Source organism: Punica granatum, chromosome 8 (assembly GCF_007655135.1).
Source record: "Punica granatum isolate Tunisia-2019 chromosome 8, ASM765513v2, whole genome shotgun sequence".
Classification (NCBI taxonomy): Eukaryota; Viridiplantae; Streptophyta; class Magnoliopsida; order Myrtales; family Lythraceae; genus Punica; species Punica granatum.
In genome coordinates this window covers 19,967,148-19,975,067 of record NC_045134.1, presented here as the reverse complement: position 1 = coordinate 19,975,067, position 7,920 = coordinate 19,967,148, and the positions used below count along the sequence as shown (strand labels likewise).

The 7,920-nt window shown below is 43.2% G+C and overlaps 2 protein-coding genes across 2 annotated transcripts; both read right to left on the bottom strand.

The window, feature by feature from the left end:
- Positions 1 to 1,155: 1,155 nt before the first annotated feature.
- LOC116188823 (cation/H(+) antiporter 23, chloroplastic-like) lies at positions 1,156 to 4,518 on the bottom strand. Its single transcript, XM_031518290.1, has 4 exons — positions 4,039 to 4,518; positions 2,855 to 3,856; positions 2,242 to 2,769; positions 1,156 to 2,085 (listed from the first exon to the last, which is right to left on the bottom strand). Exons 1-4 carry the CDS (start codon positions 4,270 to 4,272, stop codon positions 1,372 to 1,374), a joined length of 2,478 nt encoding a protein of 825 aa, XP_031374150.1. The 5' UTR covers positions 4,273 to 4,518; the 3' UTR covers positions 1,156 to 1,371.
- Positions 4,519 to 5,268: 750 nt separating this feature from the next.
- Positions 5,269 to 7,856, bottom strand: LOC116187007. The gene is made up of 3 exons (XM_031515577.1): positions 7,429 to 7,856; positions 6,211 to 6,352; positions 5,269 to 5,535 (listed from the first exon to the last, which is right to left on the bottom strand). Exons 1-3 carry the CDS (start codon positions 7,770 to 7,772, stop codon positions 5,452 to 5,454), a joined length of 570 nt encoding a protein of 189 aa, XP_031371437.1. The 5' UTR covers positions 7,773 to 7,856; the 3' UTR covers positions 5,269 to 5,451.
- Between the last annotated feature and the right edge of the window lie 64 nt (positions 7,857 to 7,920).

Genomic DNA, 7,920 nt, shown 5'->3' with positions numbered 1-7,920 from the left:
GAATCATTGAATTCATTTTGAAAGTTCACGAGAAGGTCATCGAATTCATATTTTAGTGAGATTTTAATTATCTGATTCTTCTGTAGATCTTCAGAGCTAAGTATGATCAGATGGTTTTTATCATCCTGGAGGACGAGTTGTATATCCTTCCTCATTCGGTCCATTGCTGCTCCGTGGAAGTCAGACACTCTCTTCAGGTTTGATATAGCAGAAGAAAGAATGTCTTTGAAACTGAACTTTATCAGAGTGAAGGAAATCTCAGAGAATATATAACCATCGGAAGTCGTCACAGTACAAATTGGTCATAATTGTGAACTTACTTATATAAAGAAAACAGGTGGAAGGAGATTGTAGCTTGACTCTTCCATTCTTTTAGAAGCAGAGATATTAGAGACAAAAACTTGGTGTAGAGGCAGCCATCTCTACTACTACTACTAATACTATCAAAAAAAAAAAATGGTGTAGAGGCTGACCAGTTCTCTGTGCAAGCAGACTTGTTTACATGTAACATACATGTTTTGTGATCAAAATGCAAGTATTGGCTTGAATCGACTTTATTGATTTGATCTTCACTGATGCCCATCCCTGTGGTATAAAACCTTGCACTTTGTGTGAGTTCATGTTATGTTTTCCTCGAGGCATTCATGTGCATTTTGCATACATTTTTGTTGGCTTTTATCTCTTCCATATACTGTATCTGCTTATTAGTGACAGTGGATCAAGCAGAGGCCTTGAAGCTAATGATTTGAGGATTTGAAGATATTACCATAAAAAAAAAGGATTTCAAGATATTCTGTGTAAGAGAGGTAATCAGTTTTAGAGCCCTTTTATGAGCTTCCTCATCACTCGGTTTAACCACATTGTTATCATTTCTTGGAGAAAGAGGACACGGTTGTAGCCAATGAAATTTGCGTACTCGTTAGTCTCTAAATTTTCATTGGGCTTATACAGGCTCAAGCCCATTTTCACTTAAAAGCTTGAGTTGTTAAATGTCGGAACTCAAAGCTCATAAAAACCCAATTACTTTTGCGTGCTTGTCAGATGTGGGATATTGCTTTTTCACTCCTCGACAAAATTAGAGTAGTAATTTTGCGTATTATAAATGTACAATTGTCTGTTGAATCAGCTGATGGAAGACTTTCACATGACGGCTTTTTGATGGACTCATGGAAGGAAGAATTTCCAAGACAATCCTGCACTCATATTTCCTTGGTAACATTTCATCTGCAGTGGAACCTGAAACCTATATATTTTCTCGAACAATGCTGCTAACCACGAGGATCGGGTCTTAGGTGCATCTAAGATGGTGTAGTTCCGTGACTGCGGGATGCAAATAAAAGGAGAAACAGAAGTGCCTCCATCGTCCAAGAACTAGAATACACGGCTACCTAATACGCGACTTTCTAATACACGATTGCCTCCCCTTGCTTTCAATTTTTGCTGAGTGGTATTGTAGTGTTGTATTACTAGAACTGATGTGGTTTTTGAGAATTCAGATGTCACCATTGCATCTCCTATGGCTCCAAGCTCTTGGTACTCGATCAAGTCCGATAACCCAGACTCGACCGCGGTGATCCGCTTATTACCTTTCCCGACAATGCAGAGGTTGTAATCGTTCTTCTCCATAACATTCCTTAGGGTTGCAAGTGTTTCGTCCCCGCTGTTCGCCACCTCCTCCAAGTATCTCACCGACTTATTGTCCGCCATCTTGTGCTTGAACTCATGGATAAACTCATTGTCTAGCTCCTTCTGCCTCTCGTTGCTTTCTAGCAGGTTCAAGATCCCTTCGCTCTCGTCTGGATTGTCCAATGGGATGGGATCCACTGCTCCGTCCCCTGGTAAGAATCGCACAACAGTGAGGTGGATGTTAGGCCCCCATACCATCCTCCATGCATATGTCAGAGCCTCCCGATCATCGGGTCCCCCAATAAAAAGCATAATGATGGAGTTCATTCCGTTATTCAGCTTGCCAAGACCATAATCGACCAATAGCCCTACAGTGCATGGCGCATTCGACAGCACTTGCATGTTCATGTTCCTGATGGAATGAGTGTCGATGTCCTCTGGTTCATCCTTACCATTCCCCTGCACAAAGTTGTTGCATGTATCATTGTTATGTTATTCTTCGGTTGGTTTGATTCAATCTTAACCTATAAAATGACATGGTAGAATTTTCCGAGAATCTTAACAGCGCCAAACTCATAAATATGCATCTTATTGTGCCGGAAATTCCAACAATACCTGCTCATGGAACGGAAGGATTATGAAGGCAGCCCGCTTATCCTCTGCTATGTTGCATACATCTACGTGCATGGTTGTGTAGCGAGATATGGCAGTCATGCACTCAACCGAGATAAATCCATTGTTCTCCCTACCGAATTCTTCCATGGCCTCAATAACAGGGTTCGATTTGGCTTCTGTACTCTGTTGATGATTGCCCTTGGTCCGGCATGTGTCGTGCATGATCAACATCGCAGCAGAGGAATGGTCGGTTAGCTCCACCAGGTGGACCCCGATGGCAGAGATCTTGGACAAGGCGGTGGGGTTCGACATTTGAAGGAGACTCGTGATTCCTTGTACTTCATGCTTTGAATGTATGCAGGTGAGGATTCGGAAGGTGGATTCCGAACCAGTGCTCTGGATAGTCCTTATTTTGTGGCGCATCATGAGCCCTTGGGGCCTGTAAACGTATTTGATGATCGGCGGAACGGACATCATCATCACGAGAATTGTCACCACCATCACCGTCGACGCTTCCATGTCCACAAGCTGCAAAGTTAGGAAGTCTTTAGGATGTGCCTCGTGAGACAAAAGACCATACGAAAGCGGAGATACAGAAGTGCCATCTACTTACGTGCAGATCCCTTCCGACATTGATCGCGATCAGGGCGAGTATGCCCTTGGAGTTCATGAGCACACCAAGACTGAAAACTTCCCGTGGCCTTCTCATGTTGGGCTTTAAACAGACGAAGAAGATGCTGACAACCTTGGCAGCCCACGCAAAGGCCATGAACAGGATGACATGCTTGATGGACCGCCCCTTTGGAATCATCGTCGGCACGTTGCTCTTGGTCCCATTTACCAAGCAATAGAGAGGTACCATGACCCATGACATGACCTTGCCGATTCTCTCTGTGATTAAGCTCGCGAGCTGTCCACTGGGGAGGCTGAACCCGAACAAAAATGCCCCCATGATTGAGCCCAAGCCCAATGCATCCGTGATGAAAGCCGAGATAAGGACCCCAAACAGGACGTACTGCACATGGGTCTCCTTGTAGTCCTGCCCCTTTGAGGTCTTGGCGATGATCCATGAGAGCATCGGTCGTGCCAGGAATGCGGAAAACAATACGAGGATTAGCGTGGAGATGCCCATCCTTAGGACATGTCCCTGTGAAGAGATCGAGATCAGTATCGCGAGGAAGAACCACGTCGTAATGTCAGTCACGTAGGACGAAGCTACTGCAGTTCGGCCAATGTTGGTCCTCATGAGCTTGAGGTCGGCGAGGATCCCGGTCAGGTCCGGCAGGTTCGTGGCGGAGAGTGCTATGGCCCAAACAAATGCACTCCTCAGCTTGGGAAGCACGGCCTGGCCCGGCTCCAGTGGAGGAATTATGAGGAAGTATGACCCCAACCCCACGGCGAGGGGAAGAATCATCCCCATCATGGCGTTCATCATGGTCTTTTTGTCGATTTTCAACATCGGGGTGAGGTTCATCTCCAGCCCCACCAGGAACATATAGTAAATGATGCCGAAAGACGTGACATTCTCCAGCATGGTCGCGCTAATTACAGGGAAGAATTTACTGGATAATTCTGGGTACAACCCTAGGAAGGATGGACCTACCAAAATGCCCGCCTGCGGAATTATCACGAGTCGATCGTTATGATAAAAGTAGCACAGACATAAATGGCGAATTGGGTAAGAGCATGTCAACCTTCTAGACTAGCAAAAGACTACATTTGGATGCAACTAGACGAACACTATAATGCCGTGTTTAGGTTCGACTTTGAAATTAGAGGATTGGACTGACTACTCACAAGCATTTCCGAAACAACGCGGGGCTGGTTCAAGGGCTTGAGAAGCAGGAAAAGAATGCTGCTGATGGCAACTTGGGTGATCGTCTCAGTGAATAGGGTCGGGATCGTCGTGACAATCGGGTCGGGCGTCCATTTCGAGGCGTTGTACACCTTGTCGTCGAAACATACCTTTATGTCTATCCTGTTCTCCCCCACTATTATCTTGTAACCCAGACGTTCATCCCCTAGCACCATTTTCCCGCACCTGCTCTGCTTTCTCTCCCTCTCTTTCGGATTCTCAGCCGGGGGCAAAAATACTCCAACACCTACTAATTGTCGGGCAGCTCCAAACTGAGAAGCTTGAACCCTCTCTACTTAAACAGGTACTGATTCGTTCTTCTAATCGATATCCCACAGCTCCAAACAGAGAAGCTTAAACCCTCTCTGTTTAGACAGATACAGATTTGTTCTTCCAACCGATATCAAAGATTGAAGAAGAAGAAGAAGAAGAAAAGATGATCCGATGTGCTCCAGGCATTTTGCTTTAAGAGAACGGAAGGGAGAGCTCATTTAACTGCTCGGACTAGGAGTCTGCGGCTATCCTGAGTTTTATGGGTTTGTTTCTTTTCTTTTCCTATTGTTGGCATTTTTGGTTACGTCTACAGCCTGCGGCGCCAAAAGAATGCAAGAATCCGGTTGTTTTCCGATGAGGTTTCTATTTCCCGACTTATGACCGTAAATCTTCCTTTGTAATCGAAAAAAACCATAATTTTACTTCTTTCGTACTCCTTTTTTTCCTCTAACAAACTTTGCGCACTAACTTGACTCAACTTCTTTGTTAGGATTCCGAAGTTGAAAAAATGCGGACCATGTAGGGTACAATTATATACATGTAACATTTAATACTGAATTTCCAAAAATTTTCCTCCTGAAAATACGCAAACTTTTAGTATATTACCTTTCTATATATATTATTCATAGCCGATCCAAACATTGGAAAATATTTGTGTTACAGAAAATCACCAGATTTATATGGTTAGCAAATTATGCTTCACATGAGCAGATTTTCCTTACAACACAAGCATTCGGACACCATTGAAAGCACCTCGTGCTAGGGCTGGAAGATTAGTTTCAATTAATAAACTGAGCACATCTCGTGATCTTACTTAAAAAGAAAATCCAATTGCATAATAGAATACAAGTGCCAAAAGAGTTTTGCCCCATAACATGAAGTAGGGAATAACTCGCCAATGCTCTCCATCAATTTGTGTGCCACTGATTTTTCATTGACTTCTTGAAACGAAATGTTATTAACAAAACAAATTGCAGAAGAAAAAAGTAACGAGCAGCCAACTTTTCTTTTATTCAGACTCATGAGCATTTCATACAATCGAAGTTAGATAAATACATCGATGGATCCTTATCGCTTGGACTTCATTGGGCCTTCTTGAAACCAAATGTGTCTTCGACCCCGCTTCTGATCCTCTTCCTTCGCTCCGCAATCATATCTGTGTACGCCTGTCAAAAGTAGCGCAAAAAGTTGAGCAAAGCATAATTAGAAAGGGCATTGCTCACTCGTGCATCAATTTGATTGAGATTTACGGCTTGGGCAAACAGTTGAGAGGAAGAAAGGTAAAGCCAAAAACAATATAATGATTTCTTTCAAAATTCATCATAGTTTGGCTGCAAATCTCAGAACACAGGACTTTAGTAAATCATAATCTTATTCTCGGGCACAATTTATTAACCCAAGTGCCACATCAAGACGCTTGATGCTCATACACAGAGACTAGAAGGCACCTTCTTTTCTTTTCTTTTCCTTTTAAGGCATTGGCATAAAAGATGCCACAGTGGTTATCGGTCATAAGATGGCCAGCATAGTAGTTTTAATATGAAAACAATCATCAAATCTGCGGAAAAGGCTAAGAAATCCACGGAATAGCATGATATTGATATATCAGTACCATTTTGCTCATGCCAAGAATAGCGATTCAAATGTTCGTGAAATTGGTAAATAACCAAGGAAGAAAGGGCAATCATATGTTAGTTAAATGCAAAACTTATCTCACCCTCACCTTGTTTCCGTTTAAAATTAAGTACAGATTCGAGTACTATCCACATAGCCCAATATATTTTCCAATAGAAACAGAGAATAAGCTATGCAACAGATATATTAGTAGGTTATGGTAATACCTTGGGATAAGAATACAGAAAGATGTACCACCACAAGCATATCAGTAACCCAATGATTGTCGTTACCAATACTGATCGCAGAATTACCCAACTGAAAGCAATCGCCAATACTCCCGTTAATGTTATTGTCCAAGGCTGACACCTGTAGAAAGAAATCAGTATATATAATCACAAAAAGGGAAAAAGGCAACTAGGTATATATATTTAGAAGATAGCATCTTTCCATTCCCTGCCAAAGTCTCATTAGTTAGTTACTAGTTACATTCGGGTCCTAGATTCCACAGCGTCCTGCAGTTGGCTTGGACATCTGATTGTAGATAGCTTTCTGTACTATAACCAGAAACAGAAATGAAGGCTGCCTTGTGTTCATTATCTGTTTTCCTTCTCTGGGACGATCCAGCTCATAGATCCTGTTGGATCATGTTGTTAAGAAATCCTAATTTTATGTGCCTATACTGATGATCATCTGAGTTGTCCGACATTTGCTTCATAACACCCATTCTCAAATCAAATACCTAACAGAAAATACAGCCCCAGGACATTACATCGGTGGGGAAGGATGTCCCCATGAGTGGACAAGAAGTCGATCCAGAGTTGCCGTCTACTCCATCAGACAACTGAACTAAAACTTTTTTCATTCGTTTTCCTTTTCATGTTATCTTTTCCTATTTCTTCAAGATATTTACTGGCAATGCAAGATAATGAAATGAGTCTGGCAATCTCCGGTCTCAAAGTCGAAAAAGAAAACGCATCGAGAATCAGCATTTATACGCATCAGTTATTCACTACAGCATTCCTAATCCTAATCCTTAATTCTGCCAATCAATTTCCTCGTTGGCATTAATCTTCTTCTCTGCTCCCTTCCTTTTTAATCATGTTTACCTCCAAACCGATGGAAATCCAACTATATATCAAAAGAAAAACACCTTAACGAAAATAATCCTGGAATCATGTCAGGACGCATGAGTTACAGCAAATGAAAATGCCTCAAGTAGAAACCTGTCGCCGAAGACCGAAACTGTTTGCCGAGTACGGCAATAACCGTCAGATTAACAAGATTAAAGTACTCCATGAATATGCCAACGGCCCGAATTCCTTCGCACTAGTCACAGTAAGAAAAGGCATAGCTTGACAGTATAACAGTGTAGGGATTCACGCTATTTAATCATCGAATCAAGAAAAGTGAAGGGGCGAGGAAAATGGGATTGCAATGCTGACCATGAAGGTTTGGTGTCCCAGACGGACTCGTACTCGGGGGAGAGGTAATTGAGGTACCCGTCCATGTCATCGACGACGCCATTCTCGTCCACGAACATCGATTCGTCCGCCGGTTCATTCCTCGAGTTTCCTCCTGCACAGACACCGGCTTCTCTGCGGCGGCGAAACCCGGCGACTGCTCCTCCGCTACTACTGGAGCTCGGAGTGGAAAGACTGTGAGGGGTTGAGGCTCTTGAAGGAAAAGGATGGAGGGTGAGACCCAATGAAGAAGAGGACGAAGGAGAAGTGGTGGAAGAAGAAGAAGAAGAGCAGAAACAGAAGGGGAGGAGAGAGAGCGTCGCCATTGTTGGAGCTCTCAGTGGCGGAGAGCTGGTTTGATTTGGGCTGCTCCGAGAGATAGGAGGGAGGAGAAAACGGAAAATTGGAGTTAATGAACGGCACCGTTTTGGGTGTTCATTCACATCCTCCCCACTCTCAATCCATTGCGGAGAA

Excerpts from the sequence above, each read along its gene's own strand:
- LOC116188823 (XM_031518290.1), bottom strand. The coding sequence starts at position 4,272 with ATGGTGCTAGGGGATGAACGTCTGGGTTACAAGATAATAGTGGGGGAG. Across the intron at positions 2,770-2,854 it reads ATGTCGGAAGGGATCTGCAC|CTTGTGGACATGGAAGCGTC; the intron begins GTAAGTAGATGG and ends CTAACTTTGCAG. Across the intron at positions 2,086-2,241 it reads TCCTTCCGTTCCATGAGCAG|GGGAATGGTAAGGATGAACC; the intron begins GTATTGTTGGAA and ends AACTTTGTGCAG.
- LOC116187007 (XM_031515577.1), bottom strand. The coding sequence starts at position 7,772 with ATGGCGACGCTCTCTCTCCTCCCCTTCTGTTTCTGCTCTTCTTCTTCT. Across the intron at positions 6,353-7,428 it reads TGGGACACCAAACCTTCATG|GTGTCAGCCTTGGACAATAA; the intron begins GTCAGCATTGCA and ends TTCTTTCTACAG. Across the intron at positions 5,536-6,210 it reads TTCTGTATTCTTATCCCAAG|GCGTACACAGATATGATTGC; the intron begins GTATTACCATAA and ends TACTTTTGACAG.